Source organism: Halichoerus grypus, chromosome 14 (assembly GCF_964656455.1).
Source record: "Halichoerus grypus chromosome 14, mHalGry1.hap1.1, whole genome shotgun sequence".
Lineage (NCBI taxonomy): Eukaryota > Metazoa > Chordata > Mammalia > Carnivora > Phocidae > Halichoerus > Halichoerus grypus.
The window spans coordinates 67,953,083-67,975,525 of NC_135725.1; the positions used below are offsets into that span (position 1 = coordinate 67,953,083).

General features: G+C 35.2%; 1 protein-coding gene across 4 annotated transcripts in view; it reads left to right on the plus strand.

Moving 5' to 3' along the window:
* Positions 1-22,443, plus strand: part of FSD1L (fibronectin type III and SPRY domain containing 1 like) — a 65,056-nt gene that overhangs the window by 24,841 nt on the left and 17,772 nt on the right. For all 4 annotated transcript variants that reach the window (XM_036111431.2, XM_036111433.2, XM_036111434.2 and 1 more), the window contains exons 5-8: positions 6,730-6,752; positions 10,886-11,007; positions 16,021-16,230; positions 17,529-17,627. In XM_036111431.2, coding sequence (XP_035967324.1) covers positions 6,730-6,752; positions 10,886-11,007; positions 16,021-16,230; positions 17,529-17,627 — 454 coding nt within the window. The remainder of the gene's footprint in view (positions 1-6,729; positions 6,753-10,885; positions 11,008-16,020; positions 16,231-17,528; positions 17,628-22,443) is intronic.

A 22,443-nucleotide genomic window follows, 5' to 3' on the forward strand; every position in this document is an offset into this window, starting at 1 on the left:
AGCCTGAGAGTGAGGAAGAAGACAGGAAAACCATAAAACATGGACAGAAGTACTCAAAAACAACTTGAATCCAATTGCATTTAAGTAGGGAATGATGCTCGGAAAAACTGTGATCAAGTTTGTTTCTCCCAAGTTTCCCTTTCTATTATTTTCAGACCTCTCCCCTTCCTCTCAAAGGCTACTGTTTTCTCTCTTTCCTTTGTCCTTTCCCGCTTTGTTAAAACTTTTTCCCAGCTGATTGTAAATTGGAAAGGTTCTGATAAAATAAATTACACTGTGGTTTAAACATATTTTCTCAATGTTCCATGTTGCTTCTTATTTTATATTTTTGGTTTTCCAGCATTTTGTAGTACTGCTTAATAGCTTAAACCGTTTGGAAATGTGGTAAAATAAATTGTCAGTGTTACCTACCTAGAAATTGGAGTTTATTGTTCAAGAAAAATGCTTAACTGGGAGTTGTTTACAATTATTTTCTTAGTACATCCACATAGTATCCAAATAATGGTTTGATTCCAAGTCAAAAGCCAAGTTCCCTTGTTTCACCAGGACTATAGGCTTGCCTCAGAGACCAAATTGCTGACAATAGGGAAGATGACTTTGAAGATTAATTATTGGAATTTGAAGAATAATTATCTAGTATGTTGTTAGATATTTGGAAAAATAAATTCTTTTAAGGTGTACTGTTTATGAATATCCCATATTAAAGTAATTAAATCAGATTAATATGAACAGTTCATGGGCACAAAAAAAGCATAGGCTAAAATCCAGTCCATGAGTCTTTTTAGACTTCATTATCTTCAAAAAGAGTACTTTAAATACTGATATTTAAATGATCACATTGCAGTACCTCAGCATGAGAATTGAATATGAAGCTATGCTGTTTACTAGTATTAGACAATCTGAAAATGAGTAAAAATGGCACAGATGGGAAAGGATTTTGGAACATACTTTCAGTAATTTTTTAAAATTTGGCATTACAAATTGGTTTTATTTTCACTATTTTTTTTAATTGTTAAAAGTTTGGTTGATAGTAAATATATGAAGAAGGATCACCAGCATATGAAATTTGGATCATTTGCTTTATTTCTGGATGGACAAGTAGCCAAAACCCCACCAAACCTGGCTTCTCTGCTAATAACTGGCCTGCAGAGCATTGCTTGGATCGTTTGACAAAATTAATATTTCTATTCTCCCACCCCTGAATTTAGAACTTGAATTCTACTTAGGAAAAGAGCTGAGTCTGTGGGGCAATTTCCAAGTCACTAAGCATCCACTTCCTCACTGTCTCGCCACACATAACCCAATTGTCAGACTAGAAGGGAGTGAATGGTTACCTGTACATGGAGCCTTCAGTGGAATAAAAAGTACAGAGTGGGGTGAAAGGGGAACAGTGTCTTCTGACTTGATCACAAATGAAAAGGGAGAATGGGTTTTGTGTATTTTCCACTTCAGACTCACAGTCACTCGCCATTGGCATATTGTCCGGTCAGTGTCATCCTCTGACCACTGGGAGGGAGGAGCAGACGAGGGGTCGAAGCTCACTATGTTTTCAAGGGAAGAGGTGTTGGCAGAAGTGCTTTCTGTGGGTTGAAGTCAGGAATGCTGAGAGAGGAGAGGACCTTCACCGAAAGCATGCATGTTTTAGTTACGAAGGCAGTTTAAAAACAAATGTAAATATTTGTTAAGAATAGCCCAGACTAATTTTTACCTTTATTTCATTTGTGGGTGTTTATGTCTTACAGAAATATAGTTTCCTATTATATAAATATGCTTAGTCATAGAACAGATGTACTGTATTAAAAGTTTATTTCAAGTTGTTTACTATAGCTTTCTGAAGACTAAAATCATATTTTTTGAAAAGTAGTTCTTTATATAAACAGGTAAATATATAGAAAATATAAAACTTTTAACATATGGAATCAACTGCTTTGCAGTGTTTTGTTTTTTTTTCTTTTTTAAAGCTGGTATTTTTGCCAAAAGGAAAATAGCATTTTGAAGCTATCTCTTTTTCACTTTCTCTTACGTCCCTTTCATTTCCCAAGTCATTCCTTAATACAGTATCTTGGGGGTGAGGGTAGGAGTCTCAATTATGTATTGTAAAAAATACTGGGAAAGTATTGTATGTTTGCCCCTTAGTCATTTTCAGTTTGTCTCAAGGAAACATTACAAAAATTTCTATCCCAAGTCTAGTAGGAAAATCTGAAGTATAAAACTATGTGAACATACAGACAAGACTTGAAAAGTTTCTCAGTGTTGTGTGGCATTCAGAGTGTTAGTAGGAACTCTATTGGGCTTAACTGCAAATTAAAATAAAGACAAATTCTGTCAGGCAAATGCCAATTTTGAAATCTAGTTTTTGCTAGATTCATCATTTTGACAGTGTGAGTGTTTTTTTCTCTGTTGTTATTCAGAAACAGATATACAGTTGGCCCTTAAACAACATGGGGATTATGCGCACTGACCTCCATGTAGTTTAAAATCCGTGTGTGACTTTTGACTCACCCAAAACTTAACTATTCATAGCCTACTGTTGACGAGAAGACTTACCTATAACATAGTCGATTAACGCATATTTTGTGTTATATGTATTATATGCTGCATTCTTACAATAAAGCTAGAGAAAATAAAATATTACTAAGAAAATCATAAGGAAAAGAAAATAACTTTACAACACTGTGCTGTAAAAATCCTGGGCATATAAGTGGACCCACGCAGTTCAAACCTGTGTTGTTCAAGGGTCAACTGTATTATTTTTCTTGCTTTTTATTAATGCTCTGATTTTAACTAACTTTTCCCTTGCGGCCTCTTCATTTCAGCCTATATTTCAGAGAGTTAGATTGTTAAAATGCTTAATTTATTTTGGATAAATTTTAAAAGTTGCTGTGTGCAAATAAGATGGCTTAGGATGGACTTTTAGAGTTCGAAGATACTTTAGTGCTCATCACTTTATAGATGAGATAACTGAATCCTAAAAGAGTTAAGTGACTTGCTGGTTAGTGTTGTATGAAACCCAGATCTCTTAAGCCTTGGTCTCATGCTCCATATTTTTTGCTGAGGAGTTTTAGAACTTTTGCTTTGGGAAGAAATTTGGAAATCTCAGATTTTGTTCTTTTTGGGTAAATGATTCATTGAGTACAATAAGCAAGATCTAAAACTTCTTTATTTTATTATTATTCCCATTTTAACTATTTAGAAAATACTATTCGGTTAGCTGCTCCACAGTAGAGTTATTTTAGGGTACTTTGCATCTAACATCTTTCTATAAAAGGAGAAAAATCGGGCGCCTGGGTGGCTCAGTCAGTTAAGCGTCTGCCTTCAGCTCAGGTCATGATCCCAGGGTCCTGGGATCGAGTCCCGCATCAGACTCCCTGCTCAGCGGGGAGTCTGCTTCTCCCTCTGCCTGCCGCTCCCCCTGCTTGTGCTCTCTCTGTGTCAAATAAATAAATATTTAAAAAAATAAAATAAAAGGAGAAAAATGACGATATCAAGAAGAAATATAGAAACAATAAGATCTTAACCTTTAGAGTGCTTGCTAAATTCATGGAAGAAAATAGTTTCTGTATCTACTTAGAGGAGATTAAAAACAAGAGAGATTGGGAAAAGATCTGGTTTAAATTCTTTATACTTTATTGGTAATTATGAAGAACCATTTGTGAATACTCCTACTTGTACTCTTATTACAGGAAGTTTGGTCTGAGGTGACAGATTCCTAAAACTGATAAAGGATCAGAATTGTAAGATTTATTTTGAAAACATTTAGAGAGATGGAGGAAGGGAATGAGAGAGAAAGAAGCCATCTCTGAATAAAGAGAAATGAAGTGTTGGCAAACAAGATTTCAGTAGAAGATTGAAATAGAAATAGTGATTAAAATTGAAATTGAAAATAGTGATATTGAGCAGGGTAATATAGCTAATGTTTCTTGAAGGCTTTCAAATAATATACAGTAGCATTACCCCAAAATCTAAAGATTCAACTGAGACCTGTTCATAACTCACTAAGTGGAATTATATAGATGCAAATAAATATGTTAGAGATAGAGCAGTGGTAAATTCTGGAATCATTTGGTACTTGGTAAACAGAGATGTTTAATTGACAAAATGCATCACTCTTGAAATTGAAACTTAGAGGAATCAAGCAATACAGTAATGTGTATCTTTTGGATAGATTTCTACTTTGGGAGAAGAAATTCCAGAAAAAAATTAAACAATTTATTTTCCAATTTAAGATGTTTCTTAAAATTGGGCCCTTTTAGAGAAGTATCTTCAGAATTTGAGACTTTCTACCCTTTTATCATTGCACAGAATAACTTTTTCAACCCCTTCTGCATTTACACAGTGTATATACTGTTAAATTCGAACCTAAATGAAAGAGGAACCGCTGAGTCTTCAGTTTGATCACCTGGGTATGTTTATATATAAATGCACAAGACAACAATTTTTCCAACATTATTTGGCTTTTCATCTGCTCCTTTTCTGGTTTGTCACAAGCAGCCTAGTACGTTAAATGATAACAAGAAAGCTTTACATGCATGTGCACATGTGCACACTTGTACACAGACACACTAAAAAATGGCACCTTACTAAGTTAAGTAATACTAGACACAAAATTGAATTATTATGGTCAGTTTAAAAGACAGTATTGGGGGTGCCTGTCTGGCTTGGTCAGTAGAGCATGTGATTCTTAATCTCAGGGTCGTGAGTTTGAGCCCCACATTGGGTGTAGAGATCACTTTTAAAAAATTGTTGTAAGGAAATTAAACATATATAGTGTATAATGTTCTTGAAAGATGAAAGAAAATCTCTGTTAAAAAAAAAAAAGACTGTTATGGTCTTCATATTGTTGGGTTCTTTGAGAGTGATTGGTAAGTAACATTCTTCTAACCAAGTTCTAAACCAGTTGGGAAATAAGATAAAGCAATAAAGCTGATAAGAGGCCAAATACCAATCAAATGATATTGGAGAATTTTGCTTATATCAGTGGGCAAGCGTTCTAATATTAATCCTAGAGTTAGTCACACTTGCCCACTTAGGTGTGGTCAATACAAGGGTATGTCAGCTCTGTGTATGTGTGTGAGAGCCTATTTCTGTGAAACTTCCTACGTAGAGGGAAAGAACAGAATATATGTTCTCTGTAGACAAGCAAGCTGCCAGAAAGAGGGAAAAATAGTTGAGCTACTTATTTCTAGTTTCTCCTTTCAAATCATAATCAGATTAAGTCCTTTCACCTCACCCAGAGAAATGAAAGAATAGAAGAGGCTAAAGGAGTAATGCTAGTGGCACTTCTCCATAGGTAAAGAAACACCAAGAGCAGAGGAGTTTCCTTTTTCTCTCTCCTGACATTTATATTAAAATATTTGGTTATAAATCTAGCTGTAATGATAATAATTTTTAAAAATGAGTGTAATTGACTTTCCTAACATTTCTTATTCCTAGTACCAAAGTAGTGTTATGACTTAAGACACATATTAATGCCACCAAATTGGGTTGTTTGCTGTAGAATGTGGAGCTTGGAAAGGATCTGTAGAAACAGTAAGGACTAAAATTTCTTAATAAAGGAAAGAGAATGATTAGTATACAGGTCTCACAATTGATTATGGTAGTGTTGGAAATGTGTCATATGCTGATCTCCTAAATGTCAGTTCTGTTTTTTTGTGTAGAAAGGTACTCAGATCAGAATATTTTAGGATGGGTATAAAAATGACCAATACCAAATAAGAACAAGATTAGAACTGAAGAAGAGAGGCAATAGAAACATTGTTAAATTTAATAATTATTAATATTACCATGTGCCAAGGTTTATGCTAGGTCTAGGTAGAGTGTAGAGCAAAACAGCCATGTTTTACGTTGGATGCGTTGTTAATTATGGTGGTTAGTTTGGGGGAAAAAACCTTTTGTTGAATATATTATATATAAATGTGAAGGGGACAACGGGTTTTGTGTGTATTTTTCATTGTTTTTCTGTATACTGTACAGCACCAAGTGATAACTATGCCCTTTCCTAAACTTCTGCTAGCATTCTCAAAAAAAAAAAAGATATCTCATGCTGAGTAGGTTTAAGTTAGCAGCTTCTATGAAGTCATCTCAGGGAAAGACCTTATTGCCAGAAGTATTTCTCTGGTTTCTCCTTGTCTGAATTTTTGTCATTATAACTTTATTCTTTGGGGCAAAGGATTGAAGAACTGCAGCCCAGTTTTATATGTTAGCAGGCAAGCTCTCAAAATGCAAAGTCTTTGCCCAGGGAAGGCATATAGAGAAAACTTGGAACAACCATGATGAAGTGGTGAAAGAGATCATTGAAGAAAAATTGGAGAGCAGATTTAAAATGTATAAGAAAACCATTAGATTGCATAGAAATGTGTGCCCCATGAAGGAGATTGATTGTTCTAGTTGAGTGTAGGACTGAATTGGAAGTGGAGGTATATTTTGATGATCTTAAGGTAAGGAAAAATGTGTATAGTCATCTGGAATTAGTTTGAAGTGTTCAATTTTCCTCCTTTCAAGGTGATTTATATGGGGTCTGGATTTTTTTTTTTTTTTTAACTATAGTTCTAACATCACATTATGTAAGCTGATGTGAACTGTACAGATTTCCTGTAATTCATGTTTTGGTGACTGTGAACTAATCTATTCCAGGGTTTATATCCTAACTTTTCTTGCATGTCACTGCCATTGAAACTTGCATGAAAAGCACTAACTGCCTTCTTTCTCTTCTCCCTGATTTGCTCCAAGGCTGCCAGACAGATCAAGGATAGGTATGGTATAAAACCTATGTTTTTATATAAGTATCAATATTGAAGTCAGAAATGAAATTCAAGAACAGTTTCTTATTAGACTTTCATTGGTTAAAATGAAAATACCTAATGGCCATGTGTACAAAAAAAAGAAAATCTCTTTTGCATATCTTCTGGAATAAACAATATATCAGCAAGATTTTTTTAAAAACATAGTTGTGGACAATTATGTACTCCCAAAAGAATTTCATTTCTGGTATAATATAGTTAGTTTTAGTATAGTTCTTAATTAGCTATGAATGGATAGAGACCCATTTTGGATAATTAAAAAATACGTAGTCCTGGAATGTGGTTTTTTGTTGTTCACAAATTTTATAAGTATGTCTTATTTTCTGAGAAGTCATAGCATTTTTAATAGTCCTTAAGAGCTAAAGCTCCCCTGTTTGACTGCTGTCCTGTTTAACACCTTTGTATTCTCATTCCATCCTGTTCCTGGTGCCATCTCTTCTGTTTCTCATGCCACTACTGTCTAACGTGAGGGAAGAGAAAATGAAAGAAAATGATGAAAGACTGTCTTAAAAGGTCTTTCTCATTGGTAGAGCCAGGATTAAGAAAGGTAATTTAGTATTTGCTCTAATGAAAACACCAAAGGGCCAGAAGAGCTGCTGGCAGTTCTGGATTGAGTTACCCCAGAGGGGATGGTTTTGATGTTCCTGGCTAATCACTGAGCTTCGACTGTAGTGAGATTATCACTTAAGGTTTCTTCCTTTGAGGATTATGAGATTCTGTGAAAGGCATAGCTCTTCAAAGCACCACTCTGAATCTTAGATTAAAGTATTTATTCTTCATCAGGTAATTCACAAAATTATTCATCATAGATTGTGTGAAAACCAGTGTGTCTATTGTTAATTTTGGCTGAAGTCTTCAATTCTGTTTTTCTGATGGTCTTTTGTTTGACTGGAGCCAAGATTCACATGGCACTCATAGCACTCTTAGCACAAAAACTAATTTTTATGCCATTTTGGTATATTTTATATCAGGGAGTGGTTAAAGACATGGATCATCTTATCAGTCCTAGATGTAGAAAGGTGATTATGAGAGTTTGAAGGTGAAAAGTATTGGCTGTATGAGGAGTGGATGCTAGTAGGTAGGTCAGTTTTTTGGATAAGGTATAATTGGGTTGTTGTCTGCTGGAATTTGCTACATGTAATCCATCTTTCACTGTGGCTAGATTATTCTTCTGTTTAGCCACTTACTCCAGTAAGTCTTGCTATGGTCTCTGATTTTCTGGATTAGAAGTCATTTCCTAATCAGGCTTTGGCCTATCCAAGGACTTTGCGAGAACCCTTGCAAGATCTTCTCTTGTCCTCTCCTAGGAATCTATATGGTTCTGTGCTTCCAAGAATCCTATCCTGACCCCTGACATCTTTCTCTATCCAGATTTGTTTGTCAGAATTTAATGATGAATTTTCATGGTTGAACGCAAAGCTTCAGTGAAGCTTGACTTCTTTGCCTCTTCTAAGCCCATTTCTTGGCTTGATTTCGTCAGTTTCCAGGTGATAGCAGGAGTCAGGGTTCCTTTTCTCTGTCAGGGCAAACTTCCCCCCCCCCCCAAAAAAAAACAACTTATACATTATTTATTTTGGCTACCCATGAAATTTTTACTTACTGCCCGAGAACACTTCTGGGTCTTGGCTTAATTTTTTAAACTTGATTTTTAACTTCAAAATGTCCAGGTTTCTCTGATACATATATATGTATTACATATATATTAATATTAGGTACTCTCCGAGGAAACAGGCTTCTAGAATTCCATAATTGCCATTTATGATATAAAAATAATTTAAATATATAGTCATAGTAAAATAATTTTTACTAAGGGAAGAAAGGATCATTCCCTTATATTGAGGGCAGAAGTGGAATTTTAAGGAGGAGTGTGTAACACGTGAGCAGGGAATCAAATATATAAAAATGAAAGCATCTGTGAGAACTGAATATTTATCATTTGTTGTGATAGAAGTTATGCAGGAAAAACAGTGGGAATGACAGGAAAAACTAAGCAACTACAATGAAAAGATAATAGCAGATCTCTGTAACTTTACAAATCACTTAGGGATGCTTTTAGTAATGTTGGAAGATGATTAGTTGAGGTTTGTTGTGGACTTACGGTTCTTGAAAGAAAAGGGTCATGAAAGGGTGAGTCAAGTTAGATACTTTGAGGAAATTGAAAGTGTTCATCCATATGTTTTGCAGTTATTTTTTCTTTGTAAAAAGGAAACTAAGGGGGAAAGGATCTTTGTATTCAGCTGTACTATAGGAAATAAACCAAGAAAGTCAAGGTGAATGAAAACATTCCTAACCATATGGATCCTGTAATGTTAGAGAATTATCTATGGATTTTAGGTTGATTTGGGCTTTCAGGCACAATTATCTAAATGTATTCAGTTTAAAAATAAAAAATTCAGCCTTTTGAAAGATTATAGCATTGTTGTACATCTAAGTTGGTTTATGGAGACTGAAATTTTCATTGACTAGAAAATAAAGGTCATTCTTGTTTTTTAGGTTTTGATAGACCTTTCTAATGCACTTTTGGAGGACATTCTTTTTCTTTGAGGCCACCGTGATTAAAATGAAGTTTTATGGATAAAGTTTCAGATTTAAATTCCCTGAAACACTTTCAGATATTTTTTTCCAACCGTTCTCAACAAACATTTAAATAGGTTTAGAAGCATCCAAGTAGGTTCAAACCCATTCATTGATTCCGTGGTCATTTACTAAGTACCTATCTGAATCTAGCTCTTTAAGAAGTCTTCAAATCAAAAGATACTTGGGACTTTAAAGAACAAAGTAAGACTTAGCCTTTGTTCCTAACTATATAATCTGAAATTTAATCATTGAGAACCAACAGCTTAAAGTAATGTGTGTGAAATATTCAGCATTATGCTTGACTTTCAGTGAGTTCACTTCCCCATAAGTTGTATTTCACTATAGCAGGTTCTTCTTGATCAGTAGATCAGCTGTTATTGACTCGTTGTTATTAATAAAGTGATTACTTTCCTAGTTTTAAAGTGAAATAAAATAACTGAATACAACAACAGTTTGATGTTTTTTATCCCAAAATAACTGAATATAGCAACAAGTTTAATATCTTTCATACCACGTATCCCTGGGTAGATTTGGCAGATCTGAATGACTAGGCCTGGTATTCCCTTTGTTCCTCAGCTCTATTTACTACTCCCAAATTGTGTACTAGCAGGACAACATCCATGAATAGTACTTTTGTATCATTCTTTGACCAAAGATATTAAGGGAAGCTACTTTGTGATAACTTGTGGGAATTTACTGTAATATGAAAAATTGAAATTTGAGATAAAATGACAAATTATTTGAATATGAGAATTTCTTTTAATCTCCAGTTTTCATTGACAGAACAGTTCCCCATACTTTGGGTAAAATGAGGTCTGGTATGGCTTCTTTCTTTTTTTGGGGGGGGTTCCTTTTGTTGTTTTTTATACCACATTCATCTCTTAAATATTTGTTGAACTATTATTTCCATGGCATATGGTTTCACAAGGCTGTTTCTCCTTGTATCCTTCCATGTAGGTGATGTCGATATATCAGGGTGACACCTACTAGCATGGTATTCAGAATAGTGATTTCACTTCTCTCCTTTCTCATCCATGCGCTCTCTTTAGCAGCTACCAGGCTGTACAGTATTTGGTCAGGCTACTTTTACTCTTAATTGAAGATACATGGAGTAGCTGTGACTACTAAGGAGAATATACAGTTCGTTATTGGGCATATGAAAAGGAGTGAGGTTGGCATCAGGAAGTCAGTGAGATTGAGTGTACAGAGGTTCAGATACCTATTGGGTCTGTTAATGATGATTTATATGGGATGTTTTCTCTTGTGATATTTTTGTGTGTAATTTTATAAAACTGCCTGAAGGAAAGTTGCTTTGTCTAAATTTAAAAACATTTTACAGTTCAGTTAATTTTCAAAAGGCTCAGAACAAATTTCTTTTTAGCTTTGTTACCTTTGTTATAGTTTCTGAAATCACTAAAGTGAAATGACTTCTGTCTTTTCATTTATAAATTAAATATGGTATACTCCCCATTCTTTTATTTTTAAAAGTATATTTGTGTTTACCGTAGAGTAACAATGGCTTCAGCCTTTCGCCTTTCTTTGAAACCAAAGGTCAGTGACAACATGACTCATTTAATGGTGGATTTTTCTCAGGAAAGACAGATGTTGCAAACTTTGAAGTTTTTGCCAGGTAAGTATATACATATATTAACATATAAAGTGTTTTTGTTTTATTTTTTATAATGAACTTTGAAATGTAAATACTGAGAAGTATAGTGTGGATTTTTTTCTTCATTCAGCTAAGGAATAATTAAATTTGCTAGTCTTTAGTTTTAGAGAATTATTTTACTGGTAGTAAAAATTCCATTTTGAGAATCCCATTAAAGGGATATCTTTTATTATTAGTTTTGCAGAGAGAAGCAATATGTCATGATGGTTAACAGTGGGTTTTGGGGCCAGACTTGGACCTGAATCCTGGCTGCCAGTTACTTGCTGTGAACCTTGAACAAATTATTTAACTTTGTTTCATTTTCTTCATCTTTAAAATGTGATGTTACTCTTCAACGGTTTGTATAAGGATTAAATGAATTGAAACCTCTAAGTCACTTGAAAATAGCACTTGGCACATACTTAACACTCAGTGCATGTTAGTTGCTGTCATTACTAGTATAGTTGTGGTTGTTGGCTCAGATGGACTTTTATTTCCAGTAATAATATGTTAATATTGGTTTATTAGAGTATTAGTATGAGGATATTCCAGTAGCCAAAACCATTTGAAATTGAGTCCCAAATTATTTTCCACTTGTGTGAGAGAGCCAACCTTTTGTTGGTATTCTCTTTTTAGCTAACATGAAGTAATGGTCTTAGGTTAATAGCTATAACAGTTTGGACATGGTTATTTGAGGGATCAGGTGCTTTTTTACTTATTTACAGGTGCTTTTTACTTACAGGTTCTAGTTAGAACTGGCTTTAACTTTTGGAGGTTAGCTGTTTTTGAATAGAGAATGTTGTTCAAATGAAACCATTCTCTGAATATTTGGTCAGGGACTTTAAAATATGATTGTAAAGACAGGTTAGTAGTCATGAAACTACAATGGAACTAATGAGGGTAGTATAAGTGAAGTATTAACTTGTGTGGTACAGGTCAGAAGTTCTAGAGGAGTTTATGGAAGGAAAAGATGAGAGAAGGAACCATAGGTGTAGACTAGAGGAAGAAGGTATACTTGTCAGTGGATATCTACCTGTAAATTGGCCTTTCAGAATTACTATTATATTGTAATTCACACTACTTCTAAATTCAGAAGGAGAGTCAGGAGTGGTGGATTGTGAATATACACATGAGTATTATTATTTTGATTAAAAAAAAAACTAAAAAGCAATCTTCTCACCATTACTTTCTTTCTCTTGGATTTTCTGTGATGGCTTAATAGACTAAGGCCATGTTTACTATATAGTCAAGTAGATTGCATGCACAGTTAGGATTTCCTCTTTTGGGAAACTGTTAAGACAGTCTAAAGCAATGAGGTATAATAAAAACAAATCCTTTTGTGGAGGAGTTTCATCTGAAAGGAAAAATATAATAGGTTGTGAGAATTTATGAAAGATGAACTCCTATCACTAATTTTTTATTCTGCTATAGCATAAGAATTTTCCATAAGATGGAGTCAGATTAACTTAGAAAAATGAGTAGCTTTATCCTTTAATAATCCATTCCATAAACACCACAAAAATCAAAACTCTACACTGTATTATGTATAGTAACAGGAGTTGTAGACTTACTTGAGTCTGAAAGATGGAAGTGATGATGATGGATGGTAATAAATACAGTCATTTTCTTCTACTCTAAGCTATTTTTTATACATTGAAACTTAAGAATTTATATCCTTCTCCTCTCTGAGCTTCTACAGCTGAGAAGAGAAACATGTCTGTGGCAATGTTGATGCCACTTGTCCTTTCACATTCACATGCGGAGAATGTCAAATTCCTGAACCAGTTTCCACACTATTGCCACTTAAGTGTTACTTTATGGAAATTGCTTTCCATTCTCATTTTCAAAGAGAGTTCTGCGTTCCTAAGTAATATTTTATGTTACAAGTGTACCACCTTTCATCTTCCCCTGAAGTTCTCTCCCTCATTTGATGAACGCTTCTCTTACTTCTGTATAGAATCTTGGGTGAACTTTCCACATATTAGACCCAAGTAAACCTTAATTTGATATACCAGTCTTAAATTATCTAAATTTTCTTTCTCCTCCCAACTATCACCACTTTCTTGGATTTTTTTTTTTCTTTCATTTTTACCGTAGTTACTACTTCAGCAGTTTGTTCTCTTTTGCGGACCATTATTCATAAGAAAGAAGTATCTACTTTCCAGTACATTCTTTTTTTTTTTTTTTTTTAAGATTTTTTATTTTATTTATTTGACAGAGAGAGAGAGAGACAGCTAGAGAGGGAACACAAGCAGGCGGAGTGGGAGAGGGAGAAGCAGGCCCCTGGCAGAGCAGGGAGCCCGATGCGGGGCTCGATCCCAGGACCCTGGGATCATGACCTGAGCCGAAGGCAGACGCTTAACGACTGAGCCACCCAGGCGCCCCTACTTTCCAGTACATTCTTACAGGAATGGCAGCTGAATTAAGAGGTAGACAGTGGAGTGTTAGCTGGGCCTGTTTACAAATTAAATGATTCTTGCTTTCTCTTAGCCTCTTGGAACTTTAAATACAGGTTTTTGACTCAGCAAAATTATGAAATTGCTACATGCCATATGCCTTTACATTTCCTCACATGTAGGCAGTGCAGAGCATATTAAGTTCATAAATGCCTGTGGTTTATCCCCTTGGCAATGAATAGTAATCTGTATCACTTACGTTTCAATAATAGAGATTAGCGTCTCTTATGTGTTATAGGGACAAGGATCCTACAAAACAGAAAAGGAAATTAACAGTAATGACGAATGATATATACTTATTTGGTTGTCTTTTGTCTTACTAATAAGGCATATCAGATTCTAAATAGTTATTGTACAGTTACACACATACAAGAATTGAACTTTGGATACTATAGTTAAGGGAGATCAGTTGTCCCATTTTTCTCCCTTCCTCCTTTTGTTACTAGTTAGGCTTGAAGATGTAAAATTTACATCAAATTCTTTTCATCTTGGTGTTTTTTGTTTTGTTTTGTTTTGTTTTTTTATAAAGAGCTTGGTGGAGCCTGATGCTAGGCTATGGGGCTCGAACTCATGACTCTGAGATCAAGACCAGGGCTGAGATTAAGAGTCAGACGCTTAGCTTACTGAGCCACGCAGGCGCACCAAGGACTCATCTTGGTCTTGATTATTTTATCTAAGATGTAAAATACTTGGTTTACTTTATTATTTGTTAAGTTCCACATTGGTTTGCATTTTAACTTCTGTATATAATTCTTTTGTTGTCATAGTTTTTAAAAATTAATACTTTGTGGGGTGCCTGGATTCTCGATTTCGGCTCAGGTCAGATTTCAGTGTCCTGAGATCAAGCCCCGCATCGGGCTCTGCACCGGGCATGGAGTCTGCTTGAGATTCTCTCTCTCCTTTTCTCTCTGCTCCTCCCCACTGTGTGCACACGTGCACGCACACACACACACACATGCTCTCTTTCTCTCAAAATAAATAAATAAATCTTTAAAAAAATCAATACTTTGTTTTTTAGAACAGGTTTAGGTTTATGGAAAATTGAGTAGATTGTACAGAGACTTACCATATATCCTTTCTCCCCCAAATACAATTTACCCTATCATTAACATCTTGCATTAGTGTGGTACATTTGTTGTAATTGATGAACCAATATTGATACATTATTATTAACTGAAGCTCTTAGTTTACATTAGGGTTCATTTTTTGTGTTATACAGTTCTTTGGGTTTTGACAAATGTATAATATCACGTATCCACCATGACATCATACAGAATAGTTTCACTGCTCTAAAATTCCCCTCTACTCTGCCTGTACATCCCTCGTATCCTGCAGCCTTGCTATAATGGCTTGTTAGTTCCAGGAATTTTTTTTTTCCTTGATTCTTCAGATTTTCTACATTGACATTGATGCCATCAATGAGCAAAGGAGGTTTTATTTCTTTCTTCCTAATCTGTATACCTTTTACTTCCTTTTCTCATCTTATTGCATTTAGCTAGAACTTCCATGGAGTACAGTGTTGAATAGGAGTGGTGAAGGGGGACTTGCCTTAGAAGAAAAGTGTCTAGTTTCTCAATATTAAGTATAATGTTAACGGTAGCTTTTTTGCAAATGTTCTTTATCAAGTAAAGTTCTTCTGTGTTCTGGTTTGCTGAGTTTTTGTCATGAGTGTCAAATATTTTTTCTCTGTTGATAAGATCATGTGATTTTTCTTCTAATGTGATCGATTACATTAATTGATTTAGAATGTTGAACCAGCCCTGTATACTTGGAATAAGTCTTTTAAAAACTCTTTTTAGTGACAGAATGTTTAAATACAGTATCTGCAGTTTCACACATTTTAGACACATCTATGTCACTGGAGGACCATGTTCTTCAATTAAGTCTCTTGTTTTGCAAATGGAACATCTGTTGATGTTGAGGAGCTATGGAAAATCTCTTCTATGGAAAAGAAATGAATTACTGTTCATACATGTTAGTTATGGCTCATTTACCCTGGTTAATTTTAATGACTCATAGAACTCTTTGCAGAAACATCTAAAAATCCTAAAGTATTTTGGGGGGTATTGGGAGTTCATTTTTGTTTAGTGATGAGAAATTACAATTCTTTTATAAATAAGATTTTAAAAATACATTGAAACTATCTTAAATTACTTTAATCATTGGATTCAAAGCAAAGTTTTCTATTTTGTCTTCAGTGATTTAATATATATTCTACAGCTGTTTGAAGTAGCAGATTAAGAAGTATGTGTTGAGAAATAACAAGTTATTCTTGATTCTTTATCTTTGGCATGTTTGAATTGCTTTTTGCCAACTAGGATTTTAATAAACTTTGCATAAGTCTATAAAAAAAACTTGAAACATGAATTTTTAAGTGGAACTTTGAAAAATAGTTATTTTGCATTTATTAGGTTATCCTTTCTCTTAGCCTCATTCAGTTGCACCATTCAAAAGCAACATGAAAAGCAGTTTGAATGACAAACATAAATATTGGATTATTACTATAATAAATGAAATGAACCTTTTTTTTTTTCTTCAGTCCCTAAAGCTCCAGAGATAGATCCAGTAGAGTGTTTGGTGGCTGACAATTCTGTAACAGTAGCTTGGAGAATGCCAGAAGAAGATAATAAGATTGATCATTTTATACTGGAACATCGGAAAACTAATTTTGATGGACTTCCACGTGTAAAGGATGAACGATGCTGGGAAGTAATCGATAATATTAAGGGTACCGAGTATACACTATCAGGTAAAAGGACTGCATTTCATGAATCTCATTCTCAGAAAGTAAATGTAATTGTGAAAAATATTTGGAGTTACTTTAAAAGATTAAGTTTCTTTAGCCACGCTGACTTTCCCTATAATTCATTATAGAAGTAAGTTTCTCTTAAAATATCAGGAAAACTTTCATTTTAATTACTTCTGGATATTTGTAATCTGGTAAAACAATGTATGTAAAACAAACATGAAGGGGTGTTCTGGAAACAATATTTCAGAATAACATTTAATTTTAACCTTGGTTTTCTAAGAATAAAAAAGCTGTCAATTTTCTTGGTGTACATACTACCCTACATTTCAGTGGCACCATGAATACTGTTGCTTTTACCTTTTTATGATTACCTTCACAGTAATACTTAAGGGCTGTGACTTGGTATTAGAAATTTGTGTTAGCCTTTTAAAAGTCTTTAAAAAGGTATTTACACACACACAAAAGGTATTTCCACATATAGGGGACTTTAGGTATTTGAAATGGACAGATGTTTCCAGAGTTCTTCAACACTTCTTATGCATGAGCAGTAACATTACCATTATTGAGCACTTACTATTTGTCAGGAGTTGGGCTGAAGTGTATTACACAACATATCTCATTTAATCTTTACAATTATGAGGTTGGTTTTATGATTTCTATTTTGCAGATACAAAAATTGCCTCTGTCAAGTTGTTGACAGTCCCATAGCTAGTAATTTTTGGACGGAAATTTTAAAGATTTTATTTTATTTTTTAAAGTAATCTCTGCATTCATCGTGGGGCTCAAACTTACAATTCTGAGAACCAGAGTTGCATGCTCTACTGATTGAGCCAGCCGGGCGCGCCATGGGTTGAGATTTTAATCTAGACTTGACTAACTTCAGAGTTTACTATTAATTCCTATGCTCTACTTTCTCTTTAAATTCATTTTTCACATAAAAAGACAATGTTTCATAAATATAAAAATTCTTTAGGGTGTCTTCTTTCCAGAAACTGAATGTTATTTTAAATTTCTCCTTGAATAAAACATCACTTTTAACAAGGCTTGAGAGTACCTTTTTATCACTAGGTTTAAAAAAAATCCACATTGAAAACTATAATTTATTTCTTTGGAAGAAAGTAATAGATAAATCATGATTCCTCTTATTTGAGGTGTTATCGTTTTAACATAAACATGTACTCTCCTGGAGTAAAGAAATAGTTCCAAGGAGGGAAAGTGTCTGTTTGAAGGTTCATATTCATACTTTTGGAGTAGATCCCTTTATTTTTCATATCTGAAAACCATTTTCATTTTCTCAGGCTTGAAGTTTGATTCAAAGTATATGAATTTCAGAGTACGAGCTTGTAACAAAGCTGTAGCTGGAGAGTATTCTGATCCAGTGACTCTAGAGACCAAAGGTAAGATCATAGATATTTATACAGCATAAAACAAAACTTAACATCTGAAGTTATTCAAGACTGTGACAGGAAGCATTTCATGTATGGTAGCACTTCTTCCCCACTGCATGTGTACATACATACACACACTTGGAGTTCCCAGCAGTAGGAATTTTAAGATGGGAAAATTAGAATTACAAAATTGGTTTTCATTAGTTCATTTTTTTTTTAAGATTTTATTTATTTATTTGACAGAGAGAGAGACAGTGAGAGAGGGAACACAAGCAGGGGAAGTGGGAGAGGGAGAAGCAGGCTTCCCGTTGAGCAGGGAGCCAGATGCGGGGCTCCATCCCAGGACCCTGGGATCATGACCTGAGCTGAAGACAGATGTTTAACGACTGAGCCACCCAGGCACCCCCATTAGTTCATCTTTTATGATGGTGTTCAGATGGGTAAAATAGACTGAGATGATGGCTCTGGTGGATGTTCGTTTATAATTTGCAATCTAGTATAAATACATAGGCATCAATGAGATTTGCCTACAGATTTCTCAGGGAATGGATTATGGCTCAATAATAGGGAAGTACCATTTCAGTTTAGTTCAGGTTCTCCTCCTTTCCTTCCTTTCCCCTTCCTTCCTTCCTTCCTTCCTTCCTTCCAGAGAGGGAGGGGGGACGGGGTGGATGGAGAGGGAGAGAGAGAATCTTAATAAGCAGGCTCCACGTCTTGTGCGGAGCTCGATGCGTCCTCAGTCTCATGACCCTGAGATCATAATCTGCACCAAAATCAAGAGTCAGACCCTTAACTGACTGAGCCACCCAGGTGCCCCATGTTTTCTTAAACCTTATTTTAGAAATTAACATTGTATTTTTATTACTGTTTACAAAGCACTCTCAGAGTTCTCCATTTCATCATTAAAACCATCTTGAGAGATCAGTAGTCTAGATATTATTGATACCCATTTTGCAGATGAAGAAAGTGAAGTTTAAGTATGTTAAATGACTTTCCCATGATCCCTAGAACTAACTTGGAAAGGTGTAATTAAGAATCTGTTTCCAAGTTCTGTGCCAGCCCTTATTGTGGGCCTGGAACCTGGGTGCTTCTAGTCTTCAGAGCAATTTGTATTTAGTAAAAACTCTAGAATAACGTATTTCAACATAGAAGATTTTTAAGATATTTACCACTTGGAAGGCCATAATGCTAGAGATCTTGTCAGTTGTGAGATGATAATTGACTGGGTTTACTTCAAGAATCAGATTCTCCACATTGTTGAGGTACTTGGGCCTTCAAGTGTTCCACAAGCCTTCAAGTGTTCTAGTTCATATATCATTTGAATGGGTTTGCATACCAGAGTTTGATATGATTTGGAAGTGATAATAAAAATACTATATCAGAATAAAACAAAATATGAGGTCCATAAGTTATTGACAAGGCAAACTCAAAAGACTGTATTTGCATCACAAAGGTAAAAAAACTAAGTTGAATAATTTGTTTGGATTACCAAATGTTTTTATTCAAGAACTATAGATAGCCAAGAAATGCAATTACTTTAAATTACTTGCAATCAAACTGAGACGTTACTGTGGTTTCTTTAGAAATTTTAACCATTTCAAAGTATAGTCATATTTACGTAGATTAATCTTTTCTACACAACTTGAACTGTTTTTAGCCCTTGTCCAGTAAAATTACATTATTATTCTCCCTCAGGAGTATTGTATCTTTTTATGTCTTTTGTTCCTTCTTTTTTACCCTTTATAATAAATTTAGTGACCAAACTTGGACATGTACATTTCTTTTTTTTTTTTTTTAAGATTTTATTTATTTATTTGACAGAGAGAGACATAGCGAGAGCGGGAACACAAGCATGGGGAGTGGGAGAGGGAGAAGCAGGCTCCCCACTGAGCAGGAAGCCCGACGCGGGGCTTGATCCCAGGACCCTGGGATCATGACCTGAGCCGAAGGCAGACGCTTAATGACTGAGCCACCCAGGCGCCCCAGACATGTACATTTCTATGCAAATTCCACAGATTCAGGAAAATGAATAGCTGGCTCGTAGTCTTCTTGGAGCTGGGCTGGCTGCTCCTATTGGCAGTGTCTGAATCTTAGTAGTCAAATTCTCGGTCTTAGTGTTTGTAGAGAAAGACTAAGTTGATTTTAGTCCTTTCAAGAGTTCTCACTGTGAGGGGTGCCTGGGTGGCTCAGTCGGTAAAGCGTCTGCCTCGCTCAGGTCATGATCCCAGGGTTCTGGGATCGAGCCCCACATCAGGCTCCCTGCTCAGTGGGGAGTCTGCCTCTCCTTCTCCCTCTGCTCCTCCCTCTGCTCATGCTCTCTCTCTCACTTTCAAATAAGTAAAATCCTTAAAAAAAAAAAAATCCCAGCAGTTTGTTGTGTTGGAGTTATAAAAGAAAGAAAAAGAGTTCTCACTGTGGGGTAAACCTCTTGGGGTGGGGATAGACTGAAACTGAACCCTGAGACCTACTAAACATTGATTCTGACCTTCAGGGAGACCTAGAATAAAATTTGTCCCTTACATGGCTGTAGGTCACAGCTTTTCTAAGGTTATTCCATACCACTGGAGTAGTTACTAATGAGAGGAAGAGCTCCAGAGGAGAAGTTCAGATTTTTAAAAAATGACATGTTGAACAATTGTTTGCTAATTTTTTTGGCTTGCTGTAGTGCTTTTTGACCAACCGTAGAAATAAATGTATGGAACAAAGAACTGGAGGGAAAGGGAGATGGAGATTAAATAGTGGAATCCTACCAAAATTTGATATCCTGCCTTTTAATGGTGTTCAATGTGGGAAACAGTGAACATTTTTCATTTCTGTCTCTCCAATGTATGTAGCATTGTTTCTTGTCATTGGAACTGTCACATGTGATGAGTAATCTAAGTTCTTATGTATAGAATTTTTAAGTATTTTATCCCTTACTTCCTTGTAAAGGTAAATGATACGATATTAATCACAAATTACTCTCTAGTTTGAAATGATAGTGGCTATGATATGGAGTACCAAGAAAGCAGCCACCAACACAAACACATGAAGCATAATGGTGCTTCAATTTTTTGGTACTTTGTTTTCACAGACTTTTAAAGATACAGAAACTAATACCTATCTCTATTTAGGTGATGTGAGCGAGAGGACTGATGTTTGAGACCTCACTTTTGAGACCAGTCCTTTTTTTAATTTTTTTTTAAACTACACCGTATCCCTGTTAGCTTAGCGAGACTCAGTGACTTAGTTGAGGTCCCATAAAGGGGATAGTGTCCAAAACAAAACAAAACAAAGGGAGCGAGATAAAAGATTATACCTCTGGGATTGAAGCCCGTGCCTTTCTGTCTGCATGCTGTGGTATTTAGCAAGTCTAGTCTCAGTTGGCTTGGAGATTATATCTTTTCTTGCCACTCATGACTCCACCCTTCTCCATCATATTAAACATTAGGGAACAGCCTTAGGATTTTTTTCTTGCCTTTATTTTTTTTTTTAAAGCCTTAGGATCGGGGTGCCTGGGTGGCTCAGATGGGTAAGCATCTGCATTTGACTCAGGTCATGATCCCAGTGTCCTGGGATCGAGCCCCACATCGGGCTCCCTGTTCAGCGGGGAGTCTGCTTCTCCCCCTGCTCATGCTCTCTCTCTCTCTCTCTCTATCTCTGTGTCTCGAATGAATAAATAAAAAAATCTTAAAAAAAAAATAAAGCCTTAGATCTTAACAAGCAGCTAAGAATTGATTGCACTTTAGAGTAATACTTACTTTTTCTTTCTCTCCAGTAGATACCCTCACATGTATTGCCTAATAGCTAATATAGGGGTTAATAAACCCTGGGTTTTTTTGTTTTAGTTTATTTATTTATTTATTTTTTTAGTAATCTCTACACCCAGTGTGGGGCTCGAACTCACCACCTCGAGATCAAGATTCTCATGCTCTTCTGACTGAACCAGCCATGCGCCCCAACCCTCTTTTCTTAGGGCAGTTCATTCTTGATAGTGCAGGGTCTCAAATTTGCTTAATCCTAATTTTTTGGTAACCTACTTATGAAGTAACTATTAAATGCCTATTTAGTAACCTTATTTAGGAATTTTTTTGTCATTTGTATTGAAAAACTATATTCTTTCTGTAAGTTCATTTCTGTTTACATTGCAAATTTTGAAAAGTTAACAACTTGTTTAGTATGATATTTCCTAGAAGTAGTATGGTCAGTAGATTTGTATTTAGAAAGTTATTTTATAAATAAAGACAGTGAACAATGGTCAGATGCATAGTTGAAATTAAAGTGTTCTTGGGACTCCTGGGTGGCTCAGTCGGTTAAGGGTCTGCTTTCAGCTCAGGTCATGATCCCAAGGTCCTGGGATCAAGTCCCATATCGGGCTCCTTGCTCAGCAGGGAGCCTGCTTCTCCCTCTGCCTGCCGTTCCCCCTGCTTGTGCTTTCTCTTTCTCTCTGACAAATAAATAAATCTTTAAAAAATAAAAAATTAAAGTGCTCTTTACAGAATAGTGAAGGAAAAAATTTTTAATTTACTAGGTAAACATTAGGCTCTGTATGTGACTATTTTGTTGTTTGATGATGCATACTTTGTAGATACACTGAAGCTTTGGCTAAATCGAGTAATATCCTTAAGTGAAATAGGGTTGTAACGGAATATCACTACAATGAGTAATTACCAGAAATTTGAAATTTTGAAGGAAAATATAACTAACAGAAGCAGATTAGTTGGTAACTATGTAGTAGATGATACCTTGCTTAAGGCAGAGATTCTAGGAATTGCATTTGAGAACATGAGGAATTCTGCATTATTTAGCTTAATCAATACATTTTAATGATTTACCTTCAGTTTCA